Below are 21,497 nucleotides of genomic sequence, written 5' to 3'. Positions count from 1 at the left end.
GAAAATTTGGAAACAAAATCATCAGTTCAGAATAAAGGGATCTATTTATCTATCTATCTATCTATCTATCTATCTATCTATCTATCTATCTATCTATCTATCTATCTAAAACCCTAATATGCAAATAGACCAAATGAGGGAACAACCAAACAACTGAATAACCAGGTATGATGTGTGCTGACCACCAGGGGGTGTGCATGGAACATGGCAGGCATCATCATGGCAGGATGGTGGAGTAGGAGAGTAGGGGTGCCAGACCAAGGCAAGGCACCGATTGCCTCTGGTGGTTACTGAAAATTCTTTGCTCCTGCCCAGTGCTCACAAATGCTGCTAGCTCCAATCACCCATGAGGGCTTCTTCCCGTCCCCCTGCTCCTGAGGAATGATTGGGGCAGCACCTGCCACTCATACCCACTGTTGGCACTGGCCCCAATCACTCCACACTGTCATCGGGTACGAGTGGGGCTGGCACCATCAGCACATAGGAGCAATGGCGGGAGTAAGGCATTAGGCAGACAGGGGACGACCAGGGGCTGTGGAGGGAGGGGCCAGGTGGGGGCACAGAAGATGGGCCAAGACCTGCCCCTGTGCCTCCCACAGCCTCACAGCCACAGTTCCTTTCAAGATGCATAAATTCATGTACTGGGCCCCTAGCCTATAATAATAAAAGCATAATATGCTACTTAGACCAGACAGCTGAACTACCTTCTGGATTTCCTTTTGGACAAAACCTCAGTGGTGGGGGCTGAGGAAGAAGAGGTTAGGGGTGATCAGATGAGCAGGCGAGCAGTTATGGGAATGAGGCAGGCAGGCAGGCAGGCAGGCAGAGTGGTTAGGGGCGATCAGGCAAGCAGGCGAGCAGTTAGGGGTGATCAGGTAGGCAGGCAGAGTGGTTAGAAGTGATCAGGCAGGCAGGTAAGCAGTTAGCGGGGATCAGACAGGCAGGCGAGTGGTTAGGGGTGATGAGACCAGCAGGCAGAGAGGTTAGGGGCAATCAGGCTGGCAGGCAAAGTGGTTAGGGGTGATCAGGTAGACAGGCAGGTGAGCATTTAGGAGGCAGCGGTTCCAGATTGTGAGAGGGATGTCTGACTTCCAGTTTAGGCCTGATCGCAAAAGGATCCCTGCAGGATTGTGCCTAAACCAGCAGTCAGACATCCCCCAAGGGTCCTGGATTGCACAAGGGTGCAGGCCAGGCTGAGGGGACCTGCCCCCCATATATGAATTTTATGCACTAGGCCTCTAGTTTATAATATAATTATAGTACTGGTTCAATATCATATTAAGTAAAATAATGTATAAAAAGTGCTAAGCATTTTGGTTGACACGCAGTAAACATTCAATATCATAATGTTTATTATTATGATTATTAAATAAACTGACTCCTTAGTGAAATAAATGCATTTTTTTAAATCTCAAGTGAAATATATGCCAAATTTAGAAATAGCTAATAGAAACTTTCCTTTTAATGTTTTGACCTGACTTTGGACTTACTTTACATGCATCTACTTTTCCTTCCATGAATCCAGCACATAACATTCCTGAAGTGATCATACCATCATACACATCCTTTCTGTTACATACATTACTGCTTATGGTTTCCACCCTGGCTTGCCGAAGTTTATTTTGTGTGGGTCCTATTACACAAATAAACAAACAAACAAAAAACACACTCTTAAATATAGTTGTATCTAAGACATGGAAGACAAAGCCCTACGAGCAAAAGCATAATATTATTTTATTAATATTAATTATTGCCTAATTTTCTTTTGTTTCATAAATGTTTACATTCAAAGGACCATAAACATATACAATACAAAATTATATCCTAATAGTTAATAGTGCATAAGCTATTGGCACCCTTACAACCACATGCAATAATATATTATATATATACACACACACACACACGTACTCACACACACTATCTTATGCACAATCAACTCTGTCAAAAAAATAAACAAAAGTCCGGTTAATATATCGATATATTCACATTTTTCTCCTAGTTTCTTCTGGATATCCTTGATATAACTTCAAACAGTTCTTATTTCCCACTTTAAAATATTTAATTAATCTATTTTTTAAATATATTTTATTGGTTTCAGAGAAGAAGGGAGAGGGAGAGAGAGATAGAAACATCAATGATAAGAGAGCATCTTCGATTGGCTGCTTCCCACATGCCCTCCCAACCAGTGATTAAACCTGCAACCCCATGCACATGCCCTGAACCTGACCAGGAATTGAACCATGGCCTCCATGGTTCATAGGTCAATACTAAATCACATAGCCACTAGCCTGGCATAATTACTTTTTCTCTTTAAAGTGGAAAATTTTAGAATTGATATTTTTTAAACCTCCTAAGAAGTGGGATACGGGGGGCGGGGGGGAAATGCAGATTCTATTAACTAACCAAAATGAAAATTCACAAAGCACTTTATATTTATTAATACTATAAATCCTCATTAACACAAGAAAGAATTTAGACCAAAAAGAAAAGACAGAGATTGTGGTGTGAAGTATGTGCTAACTAGCAGTGTTTACACATGGGAAATATACAATTTGGAATCATTTACTCGCTTGTACTCCCATAAAAGTTTGTCTCATTTTATAGCACATAAAATATTCTGTTCTTTCCTTCCATATTAGCTTCTCCCCTTTCTTACCACTGCTTCAATTAATTGTGAACTCCTCAAAAATAAGGACCTTTTACTTTTTAAAAAAATATATATTTTATTGATTTTGTACAGGGAGGAAGGGAGAGAGATAGAGAGTTAGAAACATCGATGAGAGAGAGTCATCGATCAGCTGCCTCTTGCACACCCCCTACTGGGGATGTGCCTGCAACCAAGGTACATGCCCTTGAGTGGAATCGAACCCGGGACCCTTCAGTCCCAAGCCGTCGCTCTATCCATTGAGCCAAACCGGTCTCGGCAGGACCCTTTACTTTTTTAACCCACAGCCACCCTGATCTCCTTGGGATCATGTATTATACATTGGAAGCATCAATATTATTTTTAGGAAAAATCTAAAGAGGATTCCCTATGCCATCTTGTTAGAGCTTAAGACATACTAGTACTGGTAAATTATTTTGAGTTACTCACCATCATCTACTATGGATCCAAACCCTGTGACAAATACACTTGTTTTAGGTGGCAACTTTATAGATGAATCTGGGAGGCAAACTCTCTGGACTACATTTGAAAACTCAACTCGGGTGGTAAGCTGAGCCAAGGCAATGTCATTTTCATTTGTTTCTTTATGGTAATTTTCATGAAGGATGATTTTCCCCACATTTCGTTCCACTGCGGGTGGCTTAATAGTTGTACCAAAAGTAGCAATCCATTGATGTGGGTCTCTATTTCTGTAAAACATTAAAGGATAAAATTTATTACACTTAATATTATATATATATATATATATATATATGTATATGTGTGTGTATATATATATGTATATATATATATATATATATATATATATATATATATATATATATATATATATATATAGTATTTCTCCCCAATTATTGGGATTATGCTCCTGAAAATCCCTAAGGTAAGAGAATTTGCAATTGAAAGCCTTATTGAAAAAAAAGAGACTAAACAAGCTGATGCTGTGAGAGTATGAAAGCCCTTAAAATATTTTACCTCCTCTAAAATTAAAAGAGCACAGCAACTAAATGGAATATTCATGCTTCATTAATAGTAATGGGTACCATACAATTAATTTCTGATCTTTACTTTTTTTTATTAAAAGTTCATTATATCCTCAGTCTTCTATAATTTCAGTGAAATGTCTGGATGTTAATTTTTATTTGTTTTGGGTATTATACATGCTCAGAGGCATCTTCCCTCGGTCTCAGAAACCCCATCCATTCTTATGGCTCATTCTGCTCTTGTTTACCAGGTCTTGCTGTTTTCCTTGAAACAAAGTGTAATTTGTCTCTTATATATACAAACCCTTGTGTGTATCCAGGATTGTTTTTCCTCCTATGCCCAAACCCTGTCTGGATATTTAAGGACTCAGCAGCCCTGACTCAAAGTCATGCTGTGAGAGCTCTCACCACCCTTTGATCTGGCCTGGTCAGTCCCTCTTACCACTTTTGAGGTTCTCTCTTCCGGTAGATGCTTTTCTCTCCCTCAGTTACATCACAAACAACTTCTATGTAATACTGCCATCTTTTTAACCTCCCATTCTTCCCCAAAACCCAGTTCCCTCTTTTTCTAATTATCCCCATCAAGAACAACTATATAAGAAATATATAGAAGCTTGAAATTCTCTTTGTAGAGAAAAATTGTATATAAGGAAATTACATACAGGAGAATTCAAAAAGGGGATTTCCTTGTACATGCGGGATTACTGGGTTGGTGAATCATAAATGTTTCAGTGGAATAAAAACCTGAAAGATTAGTGGTTTTCAAAGTATGAGGCACTGCCCCAGGGATAAGCAGGCAGAGCCCAAGGGTGGGGACTGGGAGACGCAGAGGGCTCCTCTCTAAGCTGTCTTACTTATTTATATTTTAAAGGAAGTGTTTATTCAAAGCTGAAAGCTTAGGGATGAAGAATTATTTGAAAAGTAGAATTCTGGGAGATACGAGACATATGTGATTTCAGTCTCAAGGAGCTTGTAAACTAATTGGTTAGATTAAAAGAAAAACAAGAACCCATCTCTTCATGCACTGTCAACTAAAAAAGAAGTCTGATGTAATAGGCCCTGTTTAACACGCTGTGGATAAGGACACTGAGCCTCAAGTTAAATGACTTATCCAGGGGAGGGACATAGCCAGCTGCTGAGAGAGAGAGAGAGAGAGAGAGAGAGAGAGAGAGAGAGAGAGAGAGAGAGAGTCCGTCCAGGTCTCACGCCATCCTATCAAAACCTTTTCTCCACCCACACTATTTCACAAAGACGGGGCTCCTTTTTTATAGGCATGATTTTAAAATAATACACTGTTTCGGGGGGGGGGGAGGGGGGGATGTGGAACATAAAATTTAAAAACACTTCAGATAAGGAACCCTGTGGTTTTCCTTCACAACAGTATATGTCATTGTGCAATTACATGAAATTAGTATCACTCCCCAAATTGAACCCTTTTCAGGATCATTACATTTCCCAACTCTTTTAGATTATTACCAGAATAAAATATGCCATCATTTATATGTTAGGAAATCCTTCCTATGAGTCTATACCTATGGTCACTTGTCACATTTCTGTTCCCATTTATTTAAAAATTCCTTGAAAGTGGCATCTAAACTCACTGAATCCAGTGCTCACCAGTTATTTCTATTTTACCAAACTTAATGGCCAATTCCCAGTTGGGTCTTTTAGCACACAGCATCTACACTGGACCTACTGAAATATGGATCTCACTCACTATAGCTTGTATTCTTCATTAAAAATCAATAAATTGACATCTGGGTTTATTTTCAATGTATATAAATTATAGAGATCAATTATAAACAAAAATAAATGATATTCCCCAAAACAAGTACAAAGATTGGAGCACTATGTGAACAAAAAATCAGAAAGCCTTAAAAAATTAGTGACACTCAAGTTTACCTAAGACTTGGTGCTAGTTATTTTGTAAATATAAATGAGTCCCTTTTCTCTTCTCTCATGAGAGAATGACAGACAGTTACCTTAAGTTCATTAGGTCATTCCTATTACACATCTACCCTATTTTTAAAAGAGGTGTAGGTACCTTGGAACCCTTTGGGTACTATCCTTTGAAGGATGGTTAAAAGCCTCCTCAACTCACCAAAGATAGTTTTCTTGAAAGGATGTGTGAACAGTGCCACTGGCCAGGGCTTTATTCAGAACTTTTATCTTTTGAGAGTTTAAAAGGAAAAACTTTCTGTTCCCTGTTGGTGAAAATTCAGGGATGAAGAAGGTGTGTCCCTGGTCACCTGGGGCTACAGTGGGCCTGTGAATATCTGTTACATGAACTGCCATAGCTGCACTTTAAGAGCTACATCTGTGAAAGGTCAAGCAGACTGCTCTCGGTGGGCCCTATCAGGCCCGTCTTCCATACTGTGAAGTCAGAGAGACAGGGTGGCAGGACTCTCCCGTCTTCCATACACCTCTCTGGTCCACACCACTCACAGGAGTTCTTAGGTGATGCAGTTCGAAGGGGAGTTTCAAGGGTGACACCTTTCATTTGATCTTATTTATAAAGTGAGAGTGGGATAGAAGAATTGGGGGAAAACACACAGAAGTAGCTGAATTTTCTCCTTGCTTACATGAAAAAGCTTAATCATGTTACATGTATAATAATCAGTCTTTACACTAAAATAACTTATGATATAGTAGGAAAGATAATACTACTAATGTCATGATAATACAGGAAAAGACATGGAGAGAACCACAAGAGTGATATAAACTGAATATCATAGATATTTAGATCAGGGAGAGGAAATGAACATAATCAGGGCATAATGATGCTTGCTCTATGCCCTGATTATGTTCATTTCCTCTCCCTGATCTAAATATCTATGATATTCAGTTTATATCACTCTTGTGGTTCTCTCCATGTCTTTTCCTGTATTGTCAGGGGATCGAGGAGGGTCCATCCACATAGAGCAGAAGATAAACTGGTGAGATTAGACTCTTTCTAAGCACTGAATCCATAGATGCCAACTGGTAACTCAGTAAAGGAGGCCCACAACAGGCCTGGGAACTTACTTGCGGAAGCAGTGAGCAGCTGTGAGCAGCCACGTGTTACTGATGAGGCTGGCTCCACACTGATGGCCTGCCCCTTTGAGCTGGAGGCTGGCTTGCCATGGCCATTCCCCTTCCATAGCTGTTTCCCTTCCTTGGACAATTCTTTCCGTAGAAGTGTATGCTGGTAACGGCATGTTTGAAGATGTCATCCTTATTCCACAGCCTGTCACAGAAATATACATTAGCTTGTTTTCATGAAAGTGGAGCGAGGGGGGGGGGGCACACACGTATCCCAACTTGCATTGGGTGCTGATGATTGGACAAGCCATTGTACCTGCCACTCTTTAACCCATTCCTAGCACTCAGTTTCTGAGGTTATTGGTAGGGGTTCTACTGAGGTTCAAAAGAAATATTTACTAATATTTCAAGGCATCCAATTCAGGATCAACCTCTGTCTCTCTATATAAAGTATACATTGTATAGATAAATAAATAGGTAGATAATTTATTGAGCATCAACAATACAGTATAAGTAATTTTATTAACCAGTGTCATCCCAATAAATTTAATTAAAAACTAAAAAAAGAATGTATATATCTTCTCCTAAGTGTTTTAGATTCATTTACAACAAAAACACTTTTCTGATAAGAAACTCATTCTTAGAGAAAGAACATAAATTGCTGGAATTCATCCAATTGGTAGTGATCATTAGATATAAAATCAAAGAGGATCCACATTAAAGTTTGTATTTTTTCTCCTAAGAGAGAGGCCAATAATATAAGTCATGATTTTCCCTTGACATGAATCTACATTTTGTCTTTGCAAAACCCATAATTTAAACAATAATGCCTTTTTTAGTTTTCTAAAAATTGAAAGGCTACTTTGTAAATTAAGTTTATTGGGCTAACACTTGTTAATAACATTATATAAGTTTCAAGTGTACAATTCTATAATACATCTGAATATTGCATTGTGTGCTCACCACCCAAAGTCTCATCTCCTTCTGTCACCATAAATATGACCTGCTTTATCCTGTTCATCCTCCCCCACCTTCTTTTCCTGATAACTACCTTTCTATTATCTGTGTCTATGAATTTGTTTGTTTAGGTTGTTAATTTGTGGCTTTCTGTTTTATTATACTCCACATATGAGTGAAATCATATAGTTCTTGTCCCTTTTATCTTTAATTGAATTTATTGGGGAGACATTGGTTGATAAAATTATATAGTTTTCAGGTATACACTTCTATAATATATCATCTATATATTGTAGTATGTGTTTACCACATCAAATAAAGTTCCTTCATTCATCACCATTACTTCCCTTTATCTTTTTCTATCTACCTCCACTCCCTTTCCTCTCTGGTAATCACCATGCTGTTGTCTGTGCCTATAAGTTTGTGTATTTATTTATTTATTTATTTAATTATTTATTTATTGCTTACTCCCTTCATCTTTTTCACCAACCCTGCAACAACCACCCCCACCCTCTTCCACAAACAATAGCTGTCAATCTTTTTCTCTATAAATCTATTTCTCTTTGGTTTGTTAGTTTTTTGTTCATTAGATTCTAAATATGAGAAACTCATACATATGGTTTTTGTTTTCCCTGACTGGATGATTTTATTTACCATCATGCTCTCCACCCAAGCTGTCAGAAAGATTAAGATTTCCTTGTTTTTTATAGCTGCATTGTATTCCATGGTGTAAATGTACTATAGCATTTTTATCCATCATCTACAGATGGACACTTGGATTGCTTCCAAATATTAAATATTGCAAATAGCACTGCAGAGAACATAAGGGTGCATATATTCATTTGAATTAGTGTTTCAGGTTTCTTCAGATATAATCCCAGAAGTGGAACTGGTGGGTCATAGGCAGTTCCATTTTTTATTTTTATTTTTTTATGTAACTCCACACTATTTTCCACAGTGCCTGCACCGATCTGCATTCCCACCAAAGTGCACGAGAATTCCCTTTTCTCCACATCCTCACCAACAATTGTTGTTTGTTGATTTATTTATGATAGGCAGTCTGATAGGTGTGAGGTGATATCTAATTGTGGTTATAATTTGCATTTCTCTAATGACTGGTGACATTAAGCATCTTTTAATGTCTATTGGCTATGTGTATGTCCTCACTGTAAAAATGTCTATTCAGGTCCTATGTCCATTTTTTTTTTATTGGACTGTGTGTGTGTGTGTTGAGTTTTATAAGTTCTTTATAAATTTTGGATAGTATTCGATAATCCCTTATCAGATGTATCTTTGGCAAATGTGTGCATTGTCTTTTCATTTTGTTAATGATTAGGTTTCCTTTGCTGTGCAAAAACTTTTGAATTTGATGCTGTGACTTGGACTTCCAGTGCTATGTTGAATAAAATGGTGAAAGCAGGCATCCCTGTCTTGTTCTCAATCTTAAGGAAAATTCTTGTAAGTTTTTGCCTATTGTATATGATGTTGGCTGTGGGTTTGTCATATTTGACCTGTATTTTGCAGAGGTATAGTCCCTTTATTACCTCTTTGCTGAGAGTTTTTATCATAAATGTTTTCTGCATCCATTGAAATGATCATGAGTTTTTTTATCCTTCATTTTGCTTATATGGTGTATCATGTTTTTGATTTGAAGATATTGTATCAACCTTTTATTCCCACTTGATCATGATATATGATCTTTTACATGTATTGCTGGATATTAGTTTGATAATATTTTGTTGAGGATTTTAGCATCCATGTTCATCAAGAATATTGGCCTATAGTTTTCGTTTTTTGTGGTGTCTTTATATGGTTTTGAAATTCAAATAATTTCAAATATGCTGGCTTTGTAAAATGAGTTTAGAAGAGCAGCCAGCGGCAGTGCAGAATGCATGCATCCCACCCTGCCCTTGGCAACTCAGTACCTGCATATGCAAATCAACTCACCATCTTTGTTGGGTTAATTTGCATACTCACTCCTGATTGGCTGGTGGGTGTCATGAAGGTATGGTCAATTTGCACCTTACTCTTTTATTAGTGGAGATATGTTATAATATGAAAAAATACCATGTAATTTTTAAAATTATATTCTGTAAGTCACAAAATTTAAAATTGTATTTGATCTAAATTTGTAAGCTTAAAAATCTTAAGAATAATAAATAATAATAAAAACTAAGTCTTCAATTTATAAAAACATAAAATGAACAAAAGGCTTGCTATTATTGTAATGATTATTTTGCAATATATATGAATATCAAATCATTACATTGTCCACCTGAAACTAATATGATATTATGTTTATACCTCAATGGAAAAAAAGAACAAACCTCACCAAATTTTACTAACTTTTTATGGCTTTTATTTATTTTCTTTACTATGAAAGAGACAGTTAATTGTGGGGTTAGGAACTTACGGCTATTGAGAAGATTCCTCATCTTTTTGTTGTCAATAGCTGAAATACACAAAACATGATTCAGTAAGAGAATATGCTCCTATTATCATGTAATTTTGTTTAAATGGGCACTATAAGAAATCCTTATTACCCAAAACATGTCTATTTCAAGAAGGCATGAGATTTTTTTATAACCAAGTTATAAATATCCCTCTATTATGATTTAAACCAAAATGTATAATTTTAATTTTTTTAAAAAGAGCATTTTGGTTTTGATTTTTGCTGAGAAATTAGAAAGTAAAGTTAGAAAATTAGGAAAGGATGGTAAAATTCAATGTCTCTGATTGCTTTCTTTAGGAGTTCCAGTAGTATAACTATAGGAAACAATCTCCAACTCCTGTAACAATTGGTAGGCACTATAGCAGGCCCTGGTCTACAAAGGGTAGAAATTCACTTAATATAGGTTGATGGTTTTCTCTCACTGACGGTTCTCCCTCATGGTGAATATGGTGGAAAGTTGTAGCTCAGTGGCAGGCACTAGAGGCATGAAACTCTCTCAATTCCAGCCAATTCATGGACCCCACCATGTCTCCCTCACTTTATGCCTCCCTCTGGGATCTTTTTTCCTTCAAAAGTATCTTAGTGTTCATTTAAGTTCAGTCATTCAATTTTTGGTGGTTAGGTGTTTGTTTTGTTTTGGCTATTTGAAAAAGAAAAAATAAAGAAGTATCTAATAAGTTGCTCAGGAATGCTGACTTTTGCAAAAGAAGGATCTGAGTCCCAAATCCTACTAGAGGTTTTCTGGAAGTTTCACTTCTCTCTATTTAACAAGAGATATGAATATGTCAGGTAAAAATGTATGCAACAAAATTTTGGTTATTGAGTATGGTCATAGAATAGTTATTTTGATATTAAAACAACCTGTGTAATGAAAATTCAGTGTACATGACCAAGAAGTCTGAAATTTTTTTAAATTGTAAAATGAGAAACTCTACAGTTTAACTTCTCTTCTAAGATAGATATTTTACTTTAGCCTACATGATCATGCATTAAAGGTGATTATATTATCAGAAAATTTAGATTTAGTTTCAAATCGTCATTTATAGAGTCCTTGAAAATACCATGTTTTATTGATAAAATTAATTGATAATAAAAGTGGATGTCATACTCCTCATTATTTCTAATTACATCTTTTTAAAAAATATATTTCTTATTTATTTCAGAGAGGTATGAAGAGGGAGAGAGAGATAGAAAATCAATGATGAGAGAGAATCATTGATCAGATGCCTCCTGCATGCCCCCTACTGAGGATTGAGCCCATAACCCAGGCATGTGCCCTTGACTGGAATCAAACCTGGGACCCTCAGTCTGCAGGCTGACGCTCTATCCACTGAGCCAAACTGGCTAGGGCTCTTTAAAAAGTTGTCATGACTGTGTGTGGGGATTCCATCTCAAAACGTATTTAAAGGAGTTTTCCAATTTCTGGCAACGTAAAAATTAATTTTAGACTATGTGTTTCTTAAATTCATGGCTACTGGGAGGGGAAATGGCTACTGTAGTTCAGGTTCAAAGGGCAAGCCTTATTTTTTTGGTATTAAATCAGAAGTAACTGAACTTGGAAATACTTAAGGAGATACAATGAACAGAACTGGGACAACTGTGGCATGTGAGGCATATGCTAGAGTTTGGGGAAAGATCTATATATTTAAAAGGCTAATATGTGAAGTGTCCCCTCAAGAGTTCGACCAGGAGACCAGGAGTTTGATCACTCGCTATGATGTGCACTGGCCACCAGGGGCCGATGCAGAAAAAAAAGGCCCTGGCCTGCAGCTGGAAGGCCCTGATTGTCCCTGATCACTAGCCAGGCATAAGGACCCTACATGTACACAAATTTTGTGCACCAGGACTCTAGTAAGAAAATAAAAAGACAAAGTCCCTGACAATGACATTTACAATCTTATTGAAACATTATTTTATCTAATTATTAGAGATCCAATGCATGAAAATCGTGCCCTGGGGGTGGGAGGAGATTGGGCCTAAGCTGGCAGTCAGACATCCCTCTTGCAGTCTGGGGCTCTTGCAGTCCTGGACCCTTCTCTCCTTACCACCACCTGCAGCTGAGGCAGGAGACGCTCCTGCCACCACTGCTGAGCTCACTAGCTGTTAGCCTGGCTTCTGGCTGAGCAGCGTTACCCCTGTGGGAGCTCACTGACCACCAGAGGACAGCTCCTGGGTTGTCAGTGTGCTTCATCGTAACCGGTCATTCCACTGTTCAGTAGATTTGCATATTAGGGTTTTATTATAAAGGATGTATTGGCATAAAAAATAGAAATGCCTTTCAACTAGGATTCCAAATAACTTTTAGATAGCTTTAATTTAAGTTTCATAACCTTTTTAAACTTAATTTTCATCTACTTTTGGGGGAAACAAAAACGATAACTTTCCTAATTTTGTTCTGAAAGGCATTAATGAAGATATAAATTTTAAACGTTGTTTGAAATTGTAAGTAAAGTAAAGGACCTCTTCAGCCCAGCTAATGTTGCTCAGTGGTTGAGTGTCAAGCCCCAATGGTTCATTTCTTGTTAGGACACATGCAGGCTTGATCCTCAGTAGGGGCCATGTGGTGGCAGCAGATGGATGTTGTTTCTCTCTCAGGGATGCTTCTATCTCTCTATCCTTTTCTTTTCCTTTCTCTCTAAAAATTAATAAAAATATTAAAAAGAACCACTTCACAGTTCATGTCAAAGATTCTTCCTACATGGCTTAACCTTCATAAAGATGTCAATTGCTTTGATCCTACAGAAACTAACCCCCAGAACTGACCTGTGAAGACCTCTGGGAGTTAGTCTCATGTCTTACATTTTCTTTGTGTCTCAGTTTCCTTAAACTGATAAAAAAAATAATACCCACTCTTTAAAAAAAAAAAAAAAATATATATATATATATATATATATATATATATATATATATATATATATATTTTTTTTTTTACAGAGAGGAAGGGAGAGGAATAGAAAGTTAGAAATATTGATGAGAGAGAAACATTGATCAGTTGCCTCTTGCACCCTCTCCCCCCCACTGGGGATGTGCCAGTGTTATGAAAGTTTGCAAGGGAAGGGAATCATAAAGATGGTAAAATGACTTACATGTGAGTGTAACTGATGGTTTGTTTATAGTCAAAGGCATATCTTTTGTCTTCATACTTTGATATATAATCTTCTCAATTCTTTTCCTGATGTATTCCGTACTACTAGTAGATGGGTATCGAAACATGAGCACCATAAGAATGTTCACACCATTTTCATCTGGACTAAAGAACAGAAAAGCATATAAATAGAGATAATAATAAAGATAGCTCTCTAATCATTAATAACTTTTAGGTATTAAGATTCACAATAAATTTAAAGAACACAATGGAGCCGAAACCGGTTTGGCTCAGTGGATAGAGCATCGGTCTGCAGACTGAAAGGTCCCAGGTTCAATTCCGGTCAAGGGCATGTACCTTGGTTGCGGTCACATCCCCAGAAGTGGGTGTTCAAGAGGCAGCTGGTCGATGATTCTCTCTCATCGATGTTTCTAGCTCTCTAGTTCTCTAGAAACATCGATGAGAGAGATGTTTCTAAAAAAAAGTACACAATGGATATGTGTATATCAGATTTTTACATTATTTCTAGAAATACTGGTAAGATACATAGCTGGATAAAAATTGTTCTCTCCCCTAACTTAACTCATAGTCTGGAGAGGTTGTGGAAGAAGGAGATGTTTATAAAGTCATGCTTAAAATATACTTAAAGAATTTGCTTTTTATGGTGTTTTGAGCCAAAATTGTAACCATCATAATTTTTCAGTAGTGGTGAAAAGAGAATGCTCTGTGCTCACCAAACCCAGATTCCTTGTCTCTTGAACACAGATCTATATTTCATTTCCTAGCCTCTCTTGCAGTTTATTGGAACTCTCTAGTAAATTCTAGACAATGGAATGTGGGCAGAAATGTGTCCCACTTCCCGGCCCAGCCCCTGAAAACCTCTCATACTCTCTTCCATGCCTTCACTCTTCCTTTATTTGCCAAACAGAAGATTCAGGGGGCAGTTCTACCATCCTCTCCAGCACCCTCATCCCCTGCTGCTGCTTCTGACTCTTTGAACTGAATCACCAAAATGAAATAAACCTTTATTGTGTTAAACCATTGGTATTTGCGGGGGGGGGAGTGAGGGGGTGGTTGTTGATCAGTTAATACAAGTTTGATAAGTAGATGATTAGAGGAAGCAGTTATAAAAGGAAATCTTTTGATAGGAGTTTCAAATATATTAACTTGTTAGGTATAGAAAGCCTCTGTTGACTTTGAGAATGAATTTAATTGGAAATAGATAAAGAATAAAGGGAGGAAAGAAGAGAGAGAAGGAGGGAGGAAAAGAAGGAAGGAACAAATATACAGAGAGGGAGAAGAAAAGAAAAGGCATGAGCTCTTTAACCATATGTGGTTACTTTACCATCAAGAAGTAAAACAGACACATAAGTATTACAAATACATATATTTATATATCAATTGATATCTATAGAAAAATTAATAATTTTAATTAGAATGTGTAGAAAAGCTATATTATTCTAATAAATGCCAAGCTTTCAGACATAATGTAAGAAGTACATTCAGGATGCATTATAGTCATTTATTTTAATCTCTGACAAGTGTATGTTCAATTACTGGATATTGCCTTTCATCACAGTATAGAAATGAACACATTGAAAAAATTTTAAAAATAATAAAGGAAATGCAATGACATTAAAGAAAAACCTTATTGCAGAGAAAGTCATAGGCTGATTGTTGGCTAGGCTTAAAATGAGGATAGTAAAAAAGAACTGGACAAAGTTCCATTGAGCCCTCACTTAAGGAGCAGGGTATGTTGGCAACACCATCCCTCCTCTTCCTGTATTTTTTTCTCTTGGACTGTGTCTTTATTTTTAATCCAGTAAGTAACGTTGTCTCTTGTCATAAGGCACTCTACATCTACTGTGACTGGGAAATGGCTGGGAAGTGTAAGCTGGGCTGCTCAGGATTTATGACACCTTTGTATCCCTGAACAGAATTTGCTCAGGGGAGTTGAGCAACTGTGTTTGTTCAATGCTTCTTAATTACTGGGTTGAAGTTGCAAACCAAGTTTACCTACCTTATTTTGATGACATGAGATTTGATAAACCGACCTGCTCCAGAAGAACGTCGAAATATCCTAGACATCTGAATAGAAAAGAATTGTAATGTATTAGTCTTAAGAAAACTTATTCCTTTTCTTATCTACAGACTGGAGGCAATGATAATGATTTCAGCTTATTCTCAGATATTGAATAGGCTATTCCCAGTGATAAGACTAACCCAGTTTTGAATCTTATAGAATTGAATAACCTCAACAAAACTATTCAATTTTGCTAAGCATTTGTAGAATGAGATAACACTGTCTACCTCAAAGAGTTGTTTTGAGGATTAAATGAATAATGTATATCACACATTTCACACCTTACCTGGCATATTGTAAATTATTGATAATGTTCATTTTAATTATTGTCAGATGAATTAAAACCTGTGCTATTCTTTAAGGTAGCATTTTCATTTCTAAGAAAACCTATCATAAGTTATTCTCACATATGGCATCTAGTCCATTATTGAAATTATTTGGTTGATTTCTTAAATGATTATCTCATTGCTATAGCATTAGATGTAATATGCAAAAACACCTCTTGTGTGACTCTGACACCCTCGATTGTTAGTCATCTCTCTGTGACAGGCAGGCTTTCACAACTGGTACTAGGTTTAGCAGTAAGTTTCACCACACGTCACATTGTCAGCATTTTATTACTCAGCTTTTCTGGTCCGGACCATTGAAATATTTGGGATGTTTAGTGAACTGATTTTCTAAAGGGTTCTGATTCCCAAAAGACTAATAAGGCACTGCCTGAGACAAAAACAAACAAACAAAACAAAACAAAACAAAAACACTGAACTAAGGGTCAGAAATTACAGGTCCACAAATGTTTACATAGGCCATAACCAGGGCAAATCTTGTCCCTTAATTACTATATGCTCTGGGAAGAGGGAATATTACATTCTTCCTCATAAGGTATTTCCCTCTCCCTGAATCCTCTAAACTAGTAACAATGCTCAGTAGATTTTACCTCCTATCCTTTCCTTCAATCCTACTGCTATGGTCTAAAATCAGCCCCCTTGAAACGTGGGCCTTTGCAGCAGTTCCCTCTCTGGCACATTTATGTGGTTCTACTCTATCCTCTCTCCCAACAATTGTCCCCTTTAATGTTAGCAACTGAGATATCTGTAAAGTGTATATCTGAGTCTGTTACACTCCTGATACAAGCCTAGTGTCTCCCTTAGTGCGAGCTCCATGATACTGTCCTTTTGTTGGCCCCTGCCCAGTCCCTACCTCTAAAACCTATTCTCTTATCTACTGAATGGCCTGTTCTTTTCTAAACCCACTACATGGGTTCATACCTCTATGACTCTACACATTCATTGTTGTCTTCCTACAATATAGTTTTTTTCCTAAGGAAAAAGTCTTCAATGACAATTCTGTCATTTTTTAGACACTCCAGGGACAACTAAGTTTTCTTTGACTTGCCCTCCTGAACCAAAGTGAACATTCCTTTGCTTGGGCCACCTCAACATCTTGATTCTATTACAGCAATTATGCTGGTTTGTAGGTGTGTCTTTCCTACTTGAGACTGTGAGCTGTGCTACAGATGGGAGTGTGTCTGATTCATTTTTGTATCTCTAGCTTTGGCACATCACTTAGCACAAAATAAACACTCAATGCATGTTTGATGAATAAATCCATGAGTGAGTACATGAGTAAATGAATGAAGAAACAACACTAAAGGAAAGAAGATAATAACACATGGTTTTGTTTCATCAGCAAATCATGGTGCCAAGTGTAAGCAGAAATCTATGGGAATCTAAAGTAAGGTGGGAACCAAGGGACCGCAGTGGTGACCTTCACATGGGTGGTTATTTCAGAATTTTGAATCAGTTCTCAATTATCTCACTTATGATTTCACTAAGCTGCCCTCAGCTCATTTTATTTCCACTTCTCAAGGACCAGGAAAAAAATCTGATTGTAACATCTCTAGCATTTTATATAAAGGTCCTCTGAAATTTTGAACTCTGTACATAATGGCACTTTGGGAGATGATCAAGATTCTGTCATATCAGAGAATAAAAAATTACCAAGAATTTCTTCAAACTGCCCCAGCCAGTTTTCTCAGTGGTTAGAGGATCAGCCCATGGGCTGAAGGGTAGCAGTTTCGATTCCAGTCAAGGGCACATACCTCTGTTGCAGGCTCAATTCCTGGGTGGTCCTGGTCGGAGTGTGTGTGGGAAGGAACTAATCAATGTGCCCCTCTCATAGTGATGTTTCTCTCTCTCTGTGTCTCTCCCCCTGCCCTCCAGTCTCTCTAAAAATTAATGAAAAAAATATCCTCAGATGAGGATTAAAAAAAAAAAAGAATCTCTTCAAAGTAAAATGTGATATTATCAATATCATAGTTCCTTAAGGTTGTCAACTTCTATTTTAAAAATGTATAGATTCTGATACATTTCAATATTGGTATGACCATTAAGAACAGCTTACATGTATTAACCCTCATACTACCTAGTAGGCATGGGACTGCTTCCTTTGTTCAAGCCTCACACACCTTATGAGTATTTTATTTATCCTCAACAGTCCCATTGTATAGATGAAGAAACCGAGGCTCAGAGCACCTAAGATTACTTGTTCAAGATAGCATAGGAAGCAGTGATTCTGCATTATTCTGTATACTTTAAGCTAATAGAATATTAAGTGTCAACTGTAATTGAAAAATGGAAAAAAAAATACAAACAAACAGGCACATGTATGTGGAGTAATAGAAAAACAAGTACATCTGAGGTTGTGACAGCATAATAGTCAAGCATAGTATCTATTTCTGAAGCTGTCTCTACTATAAGGTAATTTTAGAAACACCATTTAGTGTCTCTGTGCCTAGGTCTCCTCACTTGTAAGAAGGGGATTATATGTATAGCAGTTACTTCCTAAAGTTGTTGTCAACTTATAAAGCATGAGGGACAGCAACAACAAAACGTAGTGCTTCTGGCACATGAACCCAGGAAGTCTGGCTCTAGCTTTTGTATTCTCAAGTCCATTATGGGACATAAACAACCTGTGTTACTTACACACTTGACAGCAGGTGTTCAGGTAGCTGGGGTAGAGAGGGCCCAGGCAGGAAACCCTCAAAGGAGGCCTAAATATATATTTGATTTCCTGACTCTAAATCTCATAAAATATCTCTTGGGAGGTTTTTCCTTTCTGGTTCTGAGATTAACAAGACTAAGGGAACTGCTCCTCTCCAGATACCTATTATTGTAAGCAATTTCTGGGGATGTTTAGTTTGTGTTTAATTTTTCTTATAAGAACTCACTGATAATATTTTTAGTCCAAATTACAAAAAAATAATTCTATTCTTCCCTTTTTATGGTCCAAATCATAAAGAACAAGTGACTTTATTTAAAGTCATTCTATTTAAGCCCTAACTTGTTTGGCTCAGTGGATAGAGCAAGGGCCTGTGGATTGAAGGGTCCCAGGTTCAATTCTAGTCAAGGGCATGTACCTTGGTTTCAGACACTTCCCCAGTAAGGATTTGCAGGAGGCAGCTGATCTATGTTTCTCTCTCATCGATGTTTCTAACTCTCCATCCCTCTCTCTTCCTCTCTGTTAAAAATCAATAAAATATATATTTTTAAAAAGGGTTAAAGTATTTCTATTTAAATAAGAGTGTGTGAGCTCATGGTAGAATAGAAAAGTTCTCCTTAAAATCAGATACTAATTATAATCCTTGGTTTGAACTCTAGCATTAAAAAGCAGTATAACATGTTTGAGACAATAGTGTGGCTCTGACTAATAGTGCACCCAGTCTCTGTCTCTGGCAAGATAGAGCTTGAGGCTTCCCCTCTGGCTGGGAACTACATGCACATTAAGTCCTCATGGAAGATCACTAGTTCCTGGATGCCAACTAGGGAATTCCTTTCCAGATCCACCTATGAAAATAAGTAAGGCAGATTTTGAATATTTCCTGTTACTGTCATGAAAACATGTACCACCAGAGGGCGAGTATACCAAAGACATTCATTCTGTTTCCCTTCTCCACGAAAGCTTCCTACCAGCTCAAAGGGATTTTTCCTTCCTCTGAATTTCTAAAATACCAATCTTTTGGGTAAAATATTTAACATCTATATTCTGCACTGTGGCAGCTCTCACACCGTCATATCATCTTTTTAGCTCTCATATTATCTAAGTTTGTAGTTTGTATTATTTCCCTACACAAACTTCCATACAAAAACCATATTATAAACTCCAATTAGGAAGGAATTATAATATACAGATCTTGGTATTCCTCATAGCCTTGCACAAAGTAAGTGAACAATAACATTTTCATCAATTGATGAATTCTCTAACCATGGTTAATCTTAAAGAACAGTGTGAAGAAAAAAATCCTGGCTTTGCATCCCTTCATGACTCTTTCACTGTACTATATATCCTTCTCTTTTACTCATTTATTTATTTGCTATTGATTAGGAGTCTCCTATATTTAAGGCACTGTGACAACAATGGATAAAGAGTAGTGAGCAAAGATTTGTGGTGCCTAGACTCAGACTACAGAGTTAAAAGTAATAAATAAAAAGGCAACTAGTATAGTAAAGTCATATAGAATAATGGCTGGGGAAGTGTATAATAGGGCAGATTTCTCCATGGAGGTAATATTTTTAAATATATTTTTATTGATTTCAGAGAGGAAGAGAGAGGGAGAGAAAAAGAGGTTGAAACATCAATAATGAGAAAGGATCACTAATTGGCTGCCTCCCACATGCCCACAACCTGGGCATGTGCCCTTGACCTGAATCGAACCTGGGACCCTGCACTCTGAAGGCCAAACCAATAGGGCATGGATCTAATATTTATGTGACATCTGAAGAATCAAAAAGAGTAAGTTACAAAAAGAGCAGTGCTATGGGACAATCTTCCAGTTAGAAAAAACAGAATTTGCAAAGAATCTCAATGAAGGTCAATATGGATAGAGAAGATTGAGCAGAATAGAAGTTAGAGCCAAAACATTCAGATCCTTGGAGTCTTTCCTGAGGAGCTTGTGTTCTTTTATTTTATTTTTTTTCATTTTAAAATTTTTATTCATTATAGTTGATTAATATTATTGCATATTAGTTTCAGTTGTACAGGATAGTGGCTAGACATTTATATAATTTGTGCAGTAACTTCTTCACCCATAAATCTATTATCCACCTAGCCATACAAAAGAATGAAATTGTGCCATCTGTGGCAATATGGATGGACCTAGAGGTTATTATGCTTAGTGAAATAAGTAAGAGAAAGACAAATACCATATGATTTCACTTATATGTGAATCTAAAGAACAAAATAGATGAACAAACAAAACAGAAATAGCTTCATAGGGACAGAGGATCTTGAATTATACACTAAGCACAGTCAGAAACTACTTATGAAATCTTAAACAAAATAATAACATAATACATTTTAAAAAGATTATTCTTGTTAGTAGGTAACCAGATATCACAGGGAGCCTAAAGAGGAAGCAGTGAAAACTGTGAGCGGCTATATGAAGAAACATATGAGTTAGATCTAGGATGAAAATTGTGAATTAATAGTAGAAACATGATTTGTGAATGGATTAGACATGAGAATAAGGAAAATATAGGTGTTCTAGTAACTAAACAAACAGTGTGTCGTTTGTTTAGTGGGGAAAATATGAATGGAATGGAGAAGCAACTTTTAAGAATTGGATTTGGATATGATAACTCTGAGGTGCCCGTGAGAGATCCAAGCAGAAATGTCATATAGACAATGGACCTCACAAATCTGGGGTTCAGAGAAATCTGGATTAGTCATTAAAATTTTGGAATTAGAGCGATTGTATATCTATCATACTTCCCCCTTTTTTTTCTGCTAAGAGGACCTCTCTTTCCTATAGAGAACTAATTCTATACCATTCTAATGGAGCTATCATTGGTTTCCTGCTCTATCTCCCACAAGGGTGACATGATTTTATTCTCTTATTCAAAGTGATTATTGTAGGGATGGGCAGGTGTTCCAAATTTGGCCAACTAGATTGGTTCTCCATACTTTCCTCCAAGGACTATCAAGGAAATTTTTCTTTTTCTGCTTCAGTAAAATGCCAAAAAAATATATAGCTTTTAGCTTTTTTATCTGCCACAAGCACAATGTTTTACTGTATTTTCTCTTTTTTTTCATTTTAAATATGTTTTAAATTTTGATAGTATTACAGATATCACCCATGTTCCTCTCCTTCCTCCCTCCCTCCCTCTTTCCTTTCCTCTCTCCTTCACTATCTTCCCTCCTGCCCTGCCTACTTCTCTCTTTTATTCTTTTTTTCTTTGACTCCTTAATTG

General features: G+C 37.0%; 1 protein-coding gene across 1 annotated transcript in view; it reads right to left on the bottom strand.

Annotated features, from left to right (window-relative positions):
* LOC118705801 (transmembrane protease serine 11F) overlaps positions 1-21,497 on the bottom strand; it is a 71,949-nt gene that overhangs the window by 4,105 nt on the left and 46,347 nt on the right. Inside the window, exons 5-10 of the mRNA XM_036414911.2 lie at positions 15,187-15,254; positions 13,168-13,331; positions 10,043-10,081; positions 6,676-6,877; positions 3,098-3,357; positions 1,491-1,633 (exon numbers count right to left, since the gene is read on the bottom strand). Coding sequence (XP_036270804.1) covers positions 1,491-1,633; positions 3,098-3,357; positions 6,676-6,877; positions 10,043-10,081; positions 13,168-13,331; positions 15,187-15,254 — 876 coding nt within the window. The remainder of the gene's footprint in view (positions 1-1,490; positions 1,634-3,097; positions 3,358-6,675; positions 6,878-10,042; positions 10,082-13,167; positions 13,332-15,186; positions 15,255-21,497) is intronic.

This window comes from Pipistrellus kuhlii, unplaced genomic scaffold (genome assembly GCF_014108245.1).
Source record: "Pipistrellus kuhlii isolate mPipKuh1 unplaced genomic scaffold, mPipKuh1.p scaffold_m20_p_1, whole genome shotgun sequence".
In the NCBI taxonomy this organism is placed as follows: Eukaryota; Metazoa; Chordata; class Mammalia; order Chiroptera; family Vespertilionidae; genus Pipistrellus; species Pipistrellus kuhlii.
Note: the sequence above shows the minus strand (reverse complement) of the source record. Positions and strands in the feature narration are given on the sequence as shown.